Here is a 17,436-nt window from a genome sequence, read left to right as displayed (position 1 = left end):
AGAGCACCTGACCTGCCTCCCCGTCTTAGCACGTCTGGCCAGTGGGAATTGAAATTCTAACCATGGCATTGTAAGCCTCAGTGAACACCATGGTCATCATCTCAGAGTGTGATGAATGCTGTGCACGTAAATTACAGCAGGATGAAATGTATTTCATTTTACTTTGAGATGGGGTTCACATCATTTCAAACTATGTACATAAATATTCAAAAGTAACAAACCACAACATCTAGCAAGGGCTGATAACCAGCACCCGCTGGTTAAAAGTTGCAGCCTTGGGGACACCCTGGTAGCTCACCGCGTGAGCCATTAAGGTCATATGTCATATGATGCACGTCAAGAGTAGAGTATTTTTACACTGTTACTACCTTTATTAAAGTAAACAATCTGAGTGTGTTACTACTTCCACCTCTGCATTAGCTTTAAATCATGTGTGAACATCTATTAACTTGATTTCTCACCTGAAGAGCCGATCTCCAGAGCTATGGCTCACCAGGAAATATCTTTTTTGCCATTGTGGGTCATATAGCTCGAGATACTTCTCGACCTCAACGCGTCAACGAGCGCCTAGCCGCCACCGGTGTGGGGATGTACATAGAAAATAATAGGGGCGGCTGTTTTAACGCACTCTGTTTAGTGACGGTGTGTTTTGGCCGGACGCTCCTGTCAGTCTCTCTCACTATCAAATACAGTAGAAATGCTGCAAACAATCTTAAAACAAGAAGAAGTTTCAGCCTGGCCTGAGTACAACTGTCCGTCTGGTGACCAGCAGAGGGACGCAGACCCGGCACCTGTTCCACTGCCTGACTGAAGACGGCCAGGTGCTTCATGAGACAGACGACACAGCTAATGCCTGGTCTGACTGGGGTAATTATAGGGATAGGTCAGGGTTGCAGTCTATCATTCGACACCTTCTTACTAAATCAACGTGGCAGCAAACATGACTGATGCCTTCACAAATGACCTCTTGATCAGCAAAGACCAAAAGTTTAGAATCTAAATCTTCTGAAGCCATAACTAAACTTTCTTCCAGTGTTCACCTTAAAAACACTATAATGCATTTCCCTTAGTGAGGTAAGGAAGAGGCTGTATCTTGCTTACATTTATTCCCCTCCCAAAAAATTAGCTGGTAAGCCATCTGCCAAAGTTCAGTTAAGCTGACCCAATATCTGTCAACACTTGCTAAATGAATGAAACCCTCATAAAACAAAGAGCTGTAACTGGGTCACTGCTCTGACAACAAATAGACATACTAATCTCCATAGTTACAAGTGGTCAGGAAAATCTGCTTTTTGACTGCACTTTTTTTTGCTTTCGTGTGCAAGTTTCCCTGAGAACGACTGAGGATTTATAAAATTGCAAATACAGACGAGGTAGACAGATGTGAAATGAAATCAGTCTGATTAAAGAACACATTTTTTAGTTTTGAGATATGCAAGTATAGCAATTCAAAGTTCAAAAGCAAGACTAATTTTTCTTCTTTTTTTAAAGTTGCTGTTTAAGATACAGGTTTTTCACAAGTCTGTCATAGTGGTTACTAGTCATAACCCAACTGAAGTTACGTTTTCACTTGTGACATTTACTACCGTTCAAAATCTCTGGCAGGACAGTCAATATACTTCCATTAATACTTTGCAAACAAAATCATAAATATGTAGAAGGACCTCTGAACATCCTCAAAAGGTCTTGATGGCAGATCAATAAGTCAGGCTTTTAACCATCCCCTAAGTGCATGGTTTGACCAGGGAAACAAGACTTCCATGATGAGGTGAGGGCTAGTTAATGATCAATAAATCAAAAAATCTATGGCTTTCCATGTGTTTTAAGGTGGCTTGTGGTTGTACCTGACGTTCTCGTGCCTCTTGACATAAAGACTGTGGAAGTTGTTATCTTTGACCAGTCGCTGTTGTTCTTCTTTGTCTTTACAGTCTTGCAGGCGCTCCATGATAGCAAGCTTCATCTTCATGGAGATGTAGACCGGCAGCACAGACTGCAGCAGGTTCTCCTGCAAGCAAACACACACACACACACACACACAATTAGTTATATAAAAGCAATTTAGGTGAGCCAGGCTTATTTGACTGTCACACTCAATGTACAGTGATGAGAAAAAAAAGCCTACCTGGGAACAGCCACAACACACACACACACACACACACACACAAGCTCAGACTCCCAGACCCACCTCATCAACACTCTTTAATATCCAGTTATGAACTTTTGTCTCATCAAGCATCTGTCAGAGCGCCGTTCACCTGAACAATCAGGACTTTTTTTTATTTGACCTGTGCCTGTCACTTCTTCTATGTCACTATTGTAGATATACCACAGTACAGGCACCAATCTGTACCTGTGGTGTCACCATTAGTGCGTCAGTGCTCTCCCGACACCCTTCAATTTTTGCATGGTATTCAGAGCAGGGATGGTTTATAAAGGAACCAGCACGTTCATACAGTTTCAACCAAATACATTCAAACACTATATCACTGTGCCGCCTTGATAGCCAAATAATGGTAAACATGATAAAGAGGAAGAATATTCCACATTGCGCCAGCATGGGTATGGCACAATGCATTACTTCAGTTAAAAAAAATAACATTGGAACGAGTCTGCCACAATAGACAAAGGCCTGGCAAGTGTTCAAAGTCCAATGGCTTGATTAAGACAGGAATCTGAAGAGGCAACTTCTCAAGGAATGATTAATCCCTCTTCAAACCACCAGAGGGGCGTCAGGTTAGATCATCTGACTTCACTTACTGAGTCAAGTTGTTGCTTGTTAAATTCATCTACAGAACGGCTTTTAACATAATACAGTCACCACAAAGTGCTTCAGAGTGAACAAGAGTATGTAAATAGATAGATGGAGGAGAACAAATATTAGAAATTGTAAGGTACGAGACCAAAGCAAAGTGTTCGTGTGTGGAGGATTTTGTCTGACATAAGTTAATAATTTGGTTTTAGAACTGTGCTTGAAAATTAAATATTATTTTATCAGGTATTCAAGCAGACAAGGCCGTGAGTCATAATTATGTACTTCAGCTAGTAAAATCTGGATTTTGACATTTTCTTCCTGAATCTTTCTTTGATATTTGCTCAAGGTAGGTCAGGTGGGATGAGAGGTGTGTGCGTGTGTGTGTGTGTGTGTGTGTGTGTGTGTGTGTGTGTGTGTGTGTGTGTGAACAATTATGTTCAATTCATTACAGTGATTATCTGAAGGGAATTAGATCTGGGCTTCAGGCGGGCCACCTAAGGACATTCACATTCTTGTTTTGAACTCAACTTAACTCAATTTATATAGCACCTTTCATACAACCATGCAGCCCAAAGTGCTTCACAGAGGAAGATTAAAACAGCAGACAAAAAAATAAAACAATAAATAGAATTTTGCAAGACTACAAATTACAACAATAAAATAAATAAAAGTCACTCAAGAAATAGAAATAGTAGAAAAAGCAATGATTAAGACTTAAAAACTAATAATAAAGGGCTAAAAAGATATGTCTTTAGGATTCTTTTAAACGTGTCCACAGAGGTGGAGTCCCTCAGATCCTCAGATTGCTCCAGAGACTAAAGCCAGAGTGGCTAAACGCTGACTCCCCCATGCGTTTTAGTTGAGACCCTTGGAAGCCAGTGTTCATTTGGCTCTCTGAATCTCCTGCATGTTGCTTTATTTATGGATCCTTCTATTTTTTTTGTTAGCCAATAGAGCTGAAAACACCTCCCATCCCTTTGGCAAGATGCTATCACTACCACACTTTGGCTACAGACTTGTGCCCAGTTTTGGTCTGACATAGTGCTTTGCATTACAGCAAGAGTTCAGATTACTTTTCATTAGACCACGGGATCTTTAACATTTTCCATGTGGCTCTTTGCAAAAGCAAAAGTGTGCTGTCACAAGCCTTTTATTTCCCTGGAGTGCTTCTGGACACTCTCCAGGTTGTGCAGACATCTCAAGGACTCAAAATAATAAAATTGCACCTCAACTTAATTTGGGGGTGTTATTGCAAAGAGGTGAATGTGTTTTGACTCAAAGCATTCCAGCTTTTTCATTTTTGATTACTTTTTTTAAAATAACTAAAATAAACATTCAAACTGAATTTGAGATTTCGAGTTGAAGAAAACAAAAAACAAAATAATCAAAAGTTAATAATTTTTTAAATCAGGGTTGTGACGACGCAACATGTGGGAGAGGGTTAAATACTCACGTAAGGCAATGAATTTTGTGTGTATGTGTGTGTGTGTGTGTGTGTGAATGATCGTTTTTAGTTTCCCACGATAACTCACCTCTCATAAAGTAGCCTTTGTATAGAGGATGATGGGCAACTGTAGGCTGTGTCACATGACATAGTGCTGCTCTAATTGTGATCCATTAGGCTTTCATTTCTAAATGAATAAAATCACTTTAATTACTTATGTATAGTACATATCTTAAATATGGAAATCTGTCGTCACAAAATGCATACATTTACTTTGATTTATGGGAAAGCAGTAGGTAGAAGCATTTCAGGAGGAACACACTGTGCTCCCTCCTGCTGAAATGAATGTGGGAACACAATGTGAGTTCCTCATTGGTCCCCCATTAGGAACGTTGTTGGATCCCCGCCGCCCCCATGCTATTATGTCCCTGTTCTTTTTGGCTAACTGTGTGCACCCGGCTCCTTTTTTCAGTCCCAATTCAAATACAACAGGAGGTTTAAATGTTAACGATTATAATCATTCCTTCCTGTCCTGCTAGGCAACACAGCAGCTTCCCTGTCAGCACGTTTTATGTCCCCGCACTAAGCAACAGCCATAACAAATGACTGTTTTAAAAATGTCTCTGAAGTCGAAGCAAGTCAGCGCAGATGCATCTAATTTAAAAAGCATCACAGGAAAATCTAATTTGAGAAGGATTTGTTCGTCGCAATGAAAACATCCACGGGAGAGTCACCATGAGGCCAGCCAAAGGCAAAGCTTAAAGATGAAATAAAATTATAAGAGTATGGCAATAACGATTACTGTCTAGCTATTTTCATCATTTGTCTGTAATGTTTCTTTCCATTCAGTGAGGTTACTAAAATAAAGATTATGCAGAAAAAATAAAAGGTATTACAATGCTCATCACAATTGGCTTAAAAAACAAAGTACAGATTTCCTCGCTATTAAAATGGTGGTATGCCATCCTATTTTTTACCATTACCTGATGAGAGTGTGTATGGATGTAGTGTGGGCCTAATTTAACCAAATGTGTCAGGCGCCCATTTAATCATCCTAATGCCATGCAGACTGTAATGCATTTCACTATTTAGATTTTTCCAGATTTGTATTACTTATAATCTTAAAAGGTACTTAGGATTTGGCGGCATCTAGAGGTGAAGTTGCAGATTTCCACCAACTGAATACCCCTCCGTTCACTCCTCCCTTTCCAAGACTGCAGTAATGTGACCCGCCGAGTGCAAAACCGTGGTAACGTCGTTCGCCTCACTCAGAGGCCATTTCGTAATAAGACTACTTTAGGAGCAACAGAAGTCAGACGGCAGCTGGCGGTACTACGGTTTAGCACTCTGCAGCTCACGTCACCGCAGTAACACAAGTGTTGGAGAACTACGGTAGCCTTCAGGTAACGTAAAAACGTGAAAGGCTCTCTCTAGAGCCAGTGGTTGTTTTTTTTCCCATTCTGGGCTACTGTAGAAACATGGCAGACTCTGTGAAGAGGACCCGCTCCCAATGTAGATATGAAAGGCTCATTCTAAGCTAATGAAAACACAACGATTCTTAGTTTCAGAGGCAATTTCTGTAAAGAAGGACTCGAAAATCAAGAGAAAGTCTTTTAAAGGTTTAATAAACACTAGGGTTACTTATCCTCAAATAGGCTCTACAAGTTCGCTGACTAGGTGACCCTCACCTAAACAGAAATAGGCCTTAGGGGCAATGAGTGTCACCTGTCATGACCTTAGGAATGTGCACATGTTTGTATTTTTCCAACACAAGGTGATTACACACTGATGAAAACATAGTTATGATTATTATATTCTGTTTCTGCTAATTGTTCCCCCAACATGTTACACACTGGTCCTTTAAAGGGATAATTGGGGAGTTTTGAAATGGGATTGTACGAGGTATTTATCCATAGTCAGTGTATTACTTACAGTAGATGGCAGTAGGCACGCCCCCAGCTTGAAGAAATAGGCCGGAGTCCACAGGAGCAAAGCAATGTACTGCTGTGGACGGGGCATGCAGCAAAACGTATTTTAACTAAAAGAAAGGCCGACCTAAAAAATTCAATATCAGTTTAAGTGTACGCTATATTAAGAATATTTTCACCGCTTTACCTTGCAGCCAGACAGCCCTTTTCGATGAGAAAACTGAAGCCGTGGTATCCATGTATGCTCCTGCCAAAGCCACCAGACTCCATAAAAAACCTGTAATTTTACCTCGCAGAACACGGGGGTTGCTAATATAGCGTACACTTAAACGGATAGATTTTTTTAAAGTGGGTCTTTCTTTTAGGTGGCTAAAATATGTTTTGCTGCCAGCCCCGTCCACAGCAGTGCATTGCTTTATTGCTTTGCTTCTGTGCGGTAACTCCTGTCTGTTTCTCCAAACTAGAGTACCTCATACAACCCCACTTCAAAACACCCAAACTATCCCTTTAAGTAGTGAGTGTTTGTGATTTATTTTTATATGTTTCTTAATGCATGTGTTGGTCATTGTTGCTATACCTTTCTTAATGAGGACACAAATTCATCAAATTATTATTATTATTAGGACACTTGCACTAACGTAGTCAGCCAAACTTTGAAAGACTTTGGAAACATACTGCAGGTTTTCATATTCAATTGCCTTTTCTTGAGACAGTGTAGCTATTCTTTTTGCGACTCGTTATAAACTACTCTTTGACAGCCAGTGAGTTACACTAACCTGTTGTCTTTTTTCTATCTCCAGCTTCATCCGCATGCTCAGGCACCTCAAGGTGTCTTGAAAGGTCTGCCTCAGAGTTTTCTCCATCAGGACCTTATGGAAGGCTCCCACCACACTGCCACACAGAAACACCACCGCGTTGGACAGCAGCTACAGAAACAGACACAGTAGCAAAAGTTAGAGCTCAAATGGAAACACATGAATGTATCTGAACCCCTGTAGAGATTACTCATTTACTTTGTTAGTAGCTTTACTTTCAACCTTTACTTTTGTTTATTTTCTTGTATGTGACACTGGCCAAACATTTTATTATGTCTAAATTCTGGTCATTATTTTTTTGTTAAATTTAATGATGAAGAATATTTACACAAAAATACTGAACTGCAGCTTCATTAGGGAGATAACATTGTCCTTAAATAACCAGTATTATCTTGAAGTCTTCAACACACAGCTGCAGACTTATCCTTTAGCTTTACAGACACATTTCTATAACATAATGACATAGTTTTTACCCGACTAGTTTTACCTGGTGTGCAAGGTAAGAACTTTGCTTATTTTCGTAAATGGTGAGGCGCAGTGTGAGGACCATGATGTGGGACAGCGAGGAGATGACGCTCAGCACCACGGCGTACCACAACTGGAATGGCAGCATGGTGTACACGGTGAAGATGATGAAGAGGAAGAAAGGCACCTGGAAACATAGAGGAGGTTCCATTATTTCAAGAAGTCATCTGTTACGCCACGACTAAATCACATTTTGCTAAATGCTGCGACCATTTAATCATTTTGGGTCATCTGGTGCCTTAAAAGTGTGGTAACAGAACTCACGAAACTTGTGTATAACACTGTATAGACCTATTATCAGCAAATAAAGTGCATACACACTAGAAAATGCGATTAATCAATGCAAGTTTTTTTTTCAAATGATCTGTCATCTAAATACTAGAGATGGGAAACATTAAAAATGAAATTAGGTAATAGTTCTGGGGCTTCTTCACATCTGTGTACATTGTGTTTTGTTGTGTAAGATTGCCATGCCTGCAAGTTTGCGTAGGAGGATCATATTATAAAAGTCACTCGCAACAAAAAAAAATACAACCTAAATCTGAACCCGGCTGGGAGATGAGGTTACCTGGTCCCAAGGCAGAATGATGGGGCCGCTGAAGATGAAGGTGTAGCCCATGGTGAGGTGTGTAGCCCATACGATCAGGCCCAGCAGACGCCTCCATCGCTGTGAGAGTATCTCCGTACACACCAGCACAAACACAGCCAGAAACACACACAGGCTGCCGCTCACCACGCTCACAAAGGCACAGTGTTCCGTTGCGCTCTGCTCCAGCCGCGGGGGAGAAGGAGGAAAATAAACACACGTTTTATTACAGTAATATCAGTAAATCATGCGATGGCATTTCATAAAGTACTATATAAACATAAGTCATAGTACAATTACTAGTATGTGTCAGCTTTAATAGAAGACAGTTGTTATAAATTAGTTTTAAAGACTACATTAGGCAACTTGCAGAGGGACGATGAAAGGTGCAGGTAAATCAGTCACAAATACTGAAACCAACACTGACTGAAATAGTTTACAGGATATTAACAACACTATAAGCTACAACCTCAAACAAGACCATTTTAATTCTTTAATCAACACCTTTACAAGTCTCAACAAAAAACAAACATTAGGGGTTTCACCAAATTGGCATAATGCAGGGCTATTGTATGTTTGTATGCTATTTGTATGGCAAGTCTATTATTTTGTCCACCCCTCTGTATAAACATTAGAATCTACTGTCAAATAAATGAAATGCTTATCTTTTTTAATCAGTATTTTATTGCTTGCATATCCGACTGTACCCTGAAAGTAAATCTGAGGTTTTAGACAGTTATAAGATGTTCCTGATATCCTTGATATCCATCAGCATTGAGGCTTATGTAGGAGTTTTTCCATAAAATCTGCCTCTGCATCCTGTCCCGTTTGCTCCAGGCCACCATCTCCTTGACTGAGTTACTGTACAGTAAGAAGCAAGCACGGCGAGGGAAAAAAGTGCATTTTGTGCGCGTAGAAGCATGTTTGTATGTTTGTGTTCATATCTGTATGTGTGTGTTGGGCAAGTAAATGCATGCATGAAAGCAACAAGCCTACACACGTGTGAGACTGTCTTGGTGTAAGTGGGAGAGAGAGAGAGAGAGAGAGAGTGGGTGTCGGAGGGAGAGCACGAGGGACAACAAGGGGTTAAAAGAGAGCTCAAGAGTGAGACAGACGCACAAAGTCAGTGTTAATAGATCTCTGCTCAGAGAAGGCCATCTCTGCATTGTATGTTGAGCTTTCTGGTTACCATGGCAGCATTGGAAAAGGCCAGATTTCAACTAAAGCACTTTCTACTCCCTATGTAGCTGCGAGTCTTTTTGTGAGCGGAAAAAAGAACAATTATTCTATATGAATAGGAGCAACAATCATGTGAACGCTACAATGGCACACCAAGGACTAAAAGCTCAAATGAAGCCAGATATTCTGTAGTATTTGCATACTTTTCATTATACAGTATCAGCAGGTTCTTTCTGATAGAACACTTTATTTATGTAGATAAACAATAATATTGTAATATTGTTCCTTCACACTAAATGTGCAAATGGTCCTGTTGTTCCTGTACCATTTCTGCCAGTATGATATATTCCTGCAGTAATGTCACCAGGGCAAATTCCTGACAGCTTTAAACACTGTATTTCTGTTATTTATGACTAAACAGACAAGTGAAAAATGTGTATCTTAAAATAAGCTCAAAGGTGAAGAATGCCTCAACTACCAGATCATCATGACTTTAAGCAATTATAGACAACAAAGGCACGGGTCAAGGATGAAAAATGAAAAAGTGTGAAATGACAAAACAAGAGCCTTGTATGGAGGAACTGAATATGTAACATGCACTCCACAAACTCTCACAGCTCTTAGAAACATATAGACCTATTGTATTCGGATATAGTTTTTTTAAGAACCCAGACAACAGGCTGCTTATCTCTCCATCCAATCAGGGCCTGAGACTGGTGCCACGAGTGGCACTTGGAACGTCGGCTCAGCCAGTTTTTCCTCTAAGCATCGCTCTTCATCCGATGTCGACTGGAGAGGAGTTATATAAGTTGACAGTGACTTTTTGACACCGGTAGCCACCCCCAAACAGGCAACCCTGCCCCTCCTTTGCATTTAACAACAGCATTATACAAGCTCCATCCTAACATTTTCTCTCAACTCTTCTGTACCCCTGGCAACTGTGTGTGTGCGGGAAGACAGCTAAGAGGAGAAAGAAAAGGAATAGAAGGAGTGAGTGATGGTATGTCCAGGGATGGATGAGGAGGGCTGTCCCGAATACCATTTTTTGGGCTTTGAAGCTTCGGTGAGATTGTGCCGCTGCCGCACTACTGTACACACACGCACCTCTATACATAACAAACAGCGATCTAAGAATACCTAATAATAATTATTATTGAATATGAATATTGAATAATGTTGTGGAACTATTCCTTATTTCATGGACTATTTGAGGATTTATACAATTTTATTACATACTTGTATATTAAAAAAAAGCAAAAAACGAAGCATTTTACAATCTAGGAGTAACTAAAAATAGCATAAACATAACATAAAATTGTGTGTTTGTATGTTTGAGCAAGGGACTAAATCAATGCGTGAATAAACACGTGTGTACATACATGAGGGATGGAGCCAGACTCTGTGTAACTGGAAGATCTTTATGTACAAGCACAATGACGAGAGAAAGGGAGCGTGCCAGATAGTCAACAGCAACACAATAGAGGGAAGGTTAAGATGTGTTTTTCCAACAGTGGAAAGTAATTTAATCTCCGGTGCGGGGACACGAGCTGTCAGTTCACTTTATGAACCGCTGGACTGACCGACTGCTACGCTACCTGCCATCATGCCAAAATCAACAGCGTGACGCCAAAGTCAATGAATACCTGCCTTTTCCTGTCACAGTCAGAACAATTACACTATCAACACTTTGACAGCTATGTTGTTTTAACCACAAATTTGATGTCTTAATTCACTCTTCAAACAAACCCTATAAAGCTTTTAAACGCATAATTTTAGTTTACTTAGCAGGAAGACGGTGCCTAAGTGAATAGACCTCGTGTCAGCAGGCATATCTTCTGTTGAACTATTTCTGAGCAGAACTTAAGCAGCTCCCGGGCTGCTGCTCGGTAGCTCACCCTGACCCCCCCGACCTCTCTGTGGAGAAAGGCAAGACAATTTCCTGACTGAGAAATATCATCAGCATTATCAAACACATCCCTGATGTGGTTTAATAGATGCATTTCTAACCTGTCCCCTTTTCAAATCTAGGGAAAGCAACTGAAAAATGCATCCTATTTTCATGTCTATTTCAGCGATGTCCTCCTTCACATTCAAACAGTTACGCAATCACTCACTCATTCACACTTCTGGACAGCTGCACTGTGGTAGTGAAGGGGAGGTAAGTGCTTTATTTAAGTAGTTGCTGAGGCAGAGGAGGGAGTTTTTCATTTGTCACATTTAAACAGTCAACCCTAGAGATTTAAACTGACCATCCAGTCACATCCTGCTTCTCTAAACATCAGGCTACTGCTGCTGTGCTAATGTGCCACATTAGTCCCCACACACTGTCCAACTCATTGAATCCTCTCTGCACCATCAAAGCGATAGAAAATGCTACAGGGCTGTGAGTCTCTAAAATAATTTGCTAAGCTCAATGATTAAGGCTGTCAAAGTTAACGCGATAACGCATTAAAGCAACTTTGCGATTTTTAGGTTGTAGCTCAGTTTCAAAGCTAGAGTGAAGATACTGGCCTAAGGAATGTCATGTCATACTAGCTGGTCGTGAAGGAGGCTAATTAACGCTGCAAACTTGAGCTAAATTTTGGCGAGGAAAAACTGGCATGGCCATTTTCAAAGGGATCCCTTGACCTCTGACCTCAAGGTATGTAAATGAAAATGGGTTCTATGGTCTCCCCTTTACAGACATGCCCACTTTATGATAATCCCATGCAGTTTGGTGCAAGTCATAGTGAAGTCAGCCCACTGACACACTGACAGCTGTTGTTTCCTGTTGTGCTTGAGTTTGCCATGTTATGATTTGAGCATATTTTCTATGCTAAATGCAGTACTTGTGAGGGCTTCTGGACAATATCTGTCATTGTTTTGTGTTGTTAATTGATTTCCAATAATAAATATATACATACATTTGCATAACGCAGGCATATTTATTCATAAAAATCATGTGTGATTCATTTGCGATTAATCGTGATTAACAATGGACAATCATGCAATTAATCGCAATTAAATATTTTAATCAATTGACAGCCCTAATCTTGATACATCTTAATTTATAATTTTCATACTTTTTTTTTATAATGAATGAATAAGAATATTAGAAACATCTGTCAATATAATGCAGCCCAGTACAACACCATCACTAACTATGACCTTAATGCTAAAACTTATGATTCAATTAACACCTCTATAGAGAGCCGAAGTGAAACCGGAGCTTATGGGTGCTGTTGCAGAAGTAAAAAAACCTCATGCACAATCCCATTGACATTTACTCTAATTACTAAAAGAACAGCCGTGGAAAAGTATGTTGTGTGGCTTGCTTCATATGTTTTTAGATAAAAACGGTAGTTATCTAATATTGGTGTTAATTCAATATTTATGTTTTTTAGCAGCCTCTAACAAACACAATTTCCCATAAGCCCTAGAGACACAGGTTAACGTCATGGCTCGACAGAAGAGGTGAGTCAAGGGGTCGCGGCGCGCTCAGACATGTCTGGAATAACAGCAGGACAGAGAGGATGTTTTTTAGACAGCAGAGACTAGAGAGTTGAAAAAATTTGTTTAGAGGAGAGCGTTGGTGAGTTCAATAGTAGTTTTTTCTATGCTCACAAAGTTAAACTTATGGTTTAACATGTGTTAAACCATGTGTTGAAAACAGTTGACAACTCAGTTTGTATTAAATGTCAACACTCTGCCTTGCGCCAACTATCATCTTGTTGTGACATTCCTCCCCACCCTTGCACCATGTGCACTGCAAAGGCACAAAAATACTAAGATAACTGGCAAATGCAAATAACTCAACTACTCAAACATTTACATCTAATTAAAATGGAAAGAGTCTCTGTCTGCCTGTCCTTTGATTTTCTCAACCGTTCATCAGACCGACTTCACACTTGGCAGATGTATTGCTGAGGACCCAAGGAAGTGCAATGTCGAGTGCAAGCTCTACTAACATATTTGTTAGTAGTGGGTTATGTACAAACTGTGTAGGGTATTGAGAGGGGGACCCCTATTAACTGTTACACCGCCGAACAGCTAGCTCTTCGTCGATGTCCGAACAATCTCTGAGCCCATTGGCTATCGGTCTGATGACGGATAAGCATCTTTATAGAAATAAAACCCATTTAGTTCATTTTCCCGTATTAGCGTTGTGTTATCAACACATAGTTGGACGACTGACGCTACAGACTGAGAGTGAAAGTATCTGCTCCATACGGAGTCTCAGCACAGAGTAGCAGGAGTCAGACTTTACACACACGGGACGAGAGGGATTTGACAGACAAGACGATGGCAGAGGATTTGGTTGTAAAAGTGAAAAGCAAAAGCGCCTATTTGGCAATATTTCGTATTAAAACCTAAAGCTATAAGGGAACCATAACGTTAATGAGGCATTTACCGGAGCGGTCACAGCCGGTGTGTGTGGCGCAGAGTGGAAATCTGTTGCCCCGCAGCGAAAGCTCGACCGGACAGGCCAGACACACAGCCACCCGACATTAAAGATCAAAGCAAGCGCTCTACAGATATTCAGCATCATCTTTCCTTGAAAATGTCTGTAATCAGTAACACCTGTGTTGTCACGAGTTTATTAACCGGTGGGAAAATGTCCTCACCGTCACATCCCTACTAGGGGATGCAACAATGTCGTGGCAGGTGTATTGCTCAAGACCCAATGGAGCGCAGTGTCGAGTGTGAAGTTGTTTGGATGAGCGGCTCTCGAGAAAGCTCAAGGTAGCTATACTCGAGGCGAAGCAACCGGCCCGTTCCAAACAGGCACGTTTTGAACAGGCTCTGCACTAGTATGCTCAATAACCTAAAATACTCTGGGATATTCAACTCTCTCCATGACCAATGTGAAATCTGCAAACAGAGCAAAAATTCTATCAGTTTTTAACAAACATAAAGATGTGAAGACTCACCAGTCGAAGGGCAAAGAAGAGGATGAGGAGGATTACACAGGAGAGCATGGAGAGGCCCAGCAGGAGCACCAGCGGCTTCTCTTGGCTGATGCAAGAGAATTTGCGGTATAGTGCCTCATTTTTCAGCTCCTGGTCGTTCAACAGGTACTTCCCCTTGGCTGGCATGGCTCTCGCTCCTTACATAGGCATATCAGGTGTTAACAAGGAGCCCCAGATAGCAGGAGAGTGTGTCTCCACAACTTTTGTGTGTGTGTGAGCCAGAAGTTTGTTAAGAAGTCCACAGTTCTAGATCTGTTAGGGGCCCCTTGCTAGCTCATGACGCTCAAGTGAAACTTGTGTTTTTCCTTCGGTGTGGCATCTTGAATGTTGTTGGTGCTTGTCTCACGGCTCCGTTGTAACTCTCTCCACTAGTCGTCCTCTCTGTCTCTCTCTGTCTCTCTCCCCTTCGCTGGTCCCTTTGTGTCTTCTATCCTCTGTCTGGCGTTGGCAGGCAGACCCGCTTCATCCTTTGCCAGCTACTGTGTTGCTCCCTGCAGTGGGTTTGAGTAATAAGCCTGGGGCCGGGAGACACGGAGGAGGAGGAGGAGGGGGGAGGGGAGTTTAAGAAAGGGGAGGAGAGGGATAAGGAGGAAGAGCAGGAGGAAAACAGGAGCCGGTGAGGGCAGCAACAAAGGTCATCAGTGATCCCACCAGGTTTCGGGATGTAATGGAGCGGTGAGGTTGGCAGCTCCGCTCCTTAGAGGCACATGGAAGGAGGGGAGAGGACAGGGAGAAAAAAGGAAATTATTTTACTAAAGGTTTGGTGGCACACACACAAAACAAACATTGTCCAAGACTAACAAAAAATATATTTTTTTCGTGGGCATATACAAGAAAAAATATGGCTCAACTGATTTGAAAATGAACCAGGCTGTAACATGTGAAAAGGGCAGGTTGTAATCAGGCACTACATGTGACTCACTGGGAATACTGGGAGAGTGAGACATAAATATCCGGATCCCTCGATGAGCACATGATTATTCATACCTGAACTCTGCGATTTCCACAACCTGGAAAGCCCTGTCTCTGTTTACCCCAGGGTCCTGGCTCAGTTTGGCCAGAAGAACTTTCATAGAAAGCAGCCGTAATGATGGGCCACACTGCTAATGAGAGCAGTGGCTTTGGAGCCATTTACTAAACAATACGACGTTGTGGAATGAACTTCTATACAGCCACAAACCACTTTATTCTCCCCCAGCTGAACTAACAAACAAGATAGACCCACAGCCAAGATTACAGTGATAAAAGGAGACAACAGGCAAACCAAAGAGAAGTGGACTTGTAACTTTGTGTGTGAATATACACAATCCACAACTGTATGCATCATTGAGGGAAAAATAAATTGAAGGATGATCCATTTCACAACAATCTGAGCTGATCTGTGGTGACACTAATGCATGCAATATGTAGCATTTATCCTCTTTTTATCTAAGAACAATACGTCGTCTGCTTGCAGAGTGAGGGACCGTTTTGTATTTACATTACCGAGTCTAAGAGAAGATGCCACAAAGGCTCAGTTAAAACACACAATGTGGATATCTCTTCAAATAACGGAGCTGCAAGAAGCAACTGATGATCACAAAATACAATCTGTAGACACCACAGTATGAGAGGAGAGGCAGTGGAGCTGAGGTAAGGGCTGCATTATGTTGATAGATAAACCCTCCTGCAATTCCTCTGAAAATGCAGAGATTTTAAAATCTGTTTCATTATATTGCTCAAAAACTAGAAAGGGGTGAATTTGCATGCAACTATCCAGCTCTCACTAATAAGAGCTACATATATTCATTTAGGCGCGAGGAGGAGACACTGGCTTGAAGCTCAATAGAAACAATGTGAACTTCGCACCGCTGTCAATAGAAACCTCATTTCCTCCAGTTGCTAATATCACTGCTGTGTCCTGGTGTGTGTAAGGCACTGCTTCATGTTTGTCCCTCACATAGCAACTGCGACAGATGCTATGTGCCATAAAAAGAGAAAAGCAGGGCAAAAAAAAGGGCAAGACACACACACACCTGTTGCGTCGTGTGCGAGTGAAAAATCAGCCGCAGTGCTTCCATCTTGTAGTGATAAAATGCGTCGCACACAGTAAGCAGTGTCATGAGTTTACAACCACTTTTAACTCTCCCTTTCACTGCTGCTGCTGCTGCTGTACAGAACAGCATCCAGCCGGCTCTCCCCAGCCTCAGATAATACAGCACCGGCAGTCTGAGGGCAGTAAAAGCACGAGGGAGAGCAGGGAGGTAACACAAAAGCACATAGCAGTGGTGAGGGATCGTGTCCTCCTCCTGCATCAATAAGAACCAGCTGGGGAACCATGAGTAGATGTTTACTGGCTGTTTACACTGGGGGAATCATTTACTCCACATACCTACTAAATGCCATGTCTTGATCTTAAACCTGGGAACGACCGTATGCAGCACAGAAAAATATAAAACGGACAGTCAAGCTTAGGCACACAGAGCAAATAAAACCACAATGGTCCAGACAGTATGCATCGGAGAGGGAACAACGGAACTGTTATCATCCCTACAGTAGACATTCGAATACTTTTCAATGGACCACAGGATGGTACTTCTCCTTTCGATCTGCTGATCTACCTCCCTACTTAGAAGAAACTATACAAAGAAGAAAAAATAAGTAAAACAGGAACCATCAGCTGTTTCTTTCAGCGTGATGGCTCTCATGTGGCCGTTTTTCCTGTAATCCGTTATTCATTAATGAACAAATGTCTGGTATTATTTCTTAGAAATTGCCCGGCACAGTGATCAACCGGTTAGTGACAAGATGGAACATGACCAGGAAACAAGCTGAAGTGTAATTGTGGACCAAGGCCAATACGCCTGAGTGAGTGAGTGAGTGATGAAGTTGCATCATTAGTCAAAGTGAATGAGGAAGTTACACCACTGGTAGGTAGAGTTGGAGTTTCCGTATTGGCCGTTGCTCTTTCAAAATGAATAGGCGCGACAGTGTTTCCGCTGGCGACATCTTTACCTCCACGATCAACCATCTAATTCACCTCCTCAATACGAATGCGGTTGTTGCTGCTGCGCAAAGTGTTTTTTAAGCCTTGTTTATACCCGCGTGAGACGTCGTGGCACGGACCTCGACAGATACACAGCACACACAAAGGCGTTTATGCTCAACATGTTGTTCATCGCAGTATTCTCCGAAACGCCAGGGGGGTGTACGAACAGAATATTCAGTGAAGAAGCAAGAAGTCAACGAGTGTTACTGAAAGAACGTCATAGACTAAAC

At 41.5% G+C, this 17,436-nt stretch overlaps 1 protein-coding gene across 9 annotated transcripts in view; it reads right to left on the bottom strand.

Moving 5' to 3' along the window:
• adcy7 (adenylate cyclase 7) overlaps window positions 1-17,436 on the bottom strand; it is a 62,101-nt gene that overhangs the window by 18,062 nt on the left and 26,603 nt on the right. For all 9 annotated transcript variants that reach the window (XM_037796818.1, XM_037796812.1, XM_037746133.1 and 6 more), the window contains 5 exons: window positions 14,140-14,874; window positions 8,033-8,230; window positions 7,427-7,591; window positions 6,901-7,050; window positions 1,845-2,005 (listed from right to left, as the gene is read on the bottom strand). In XM_037796818.1, the coding sequence (XP_037652746.1) occupies window positions 1,845-2,005; window positions 6,901-7,050; window positions 7,427-7,591; window positions 8,033-8,230; window positions 14,140-14,304 (839 nt within the window). In that variant the 5' untranslated portion in view covers window positions 14,305-14,874. The remainder of the gene's footprint in view (window positions 1-1,844; window positions 2,006-6,900; window positions 7,051-7,426; window positions 7,592-8,032; window positions 8,231-14,139; window positions 14,875-17,436) is intronic.

Source organism: Sebastes umbrosus, chromosome 2 (assembly GCF_015220745.1).
Source record: "Sebastes umbrosus isolate fSebUmb1 chromosome 2, fSebUmb1.pri, whole genome shotgun sequence".
NCBI classification, from domain to species: domain Eukaryota; kingdom Metazoa; phylum Chordata; class Actinopteri; order Perciformes; family Sebastidae; genus Sebastes; species Sebastes umbrosus.
This window is presented reverse-complemented; position numbering and strand designations above follow the sequence as displayed.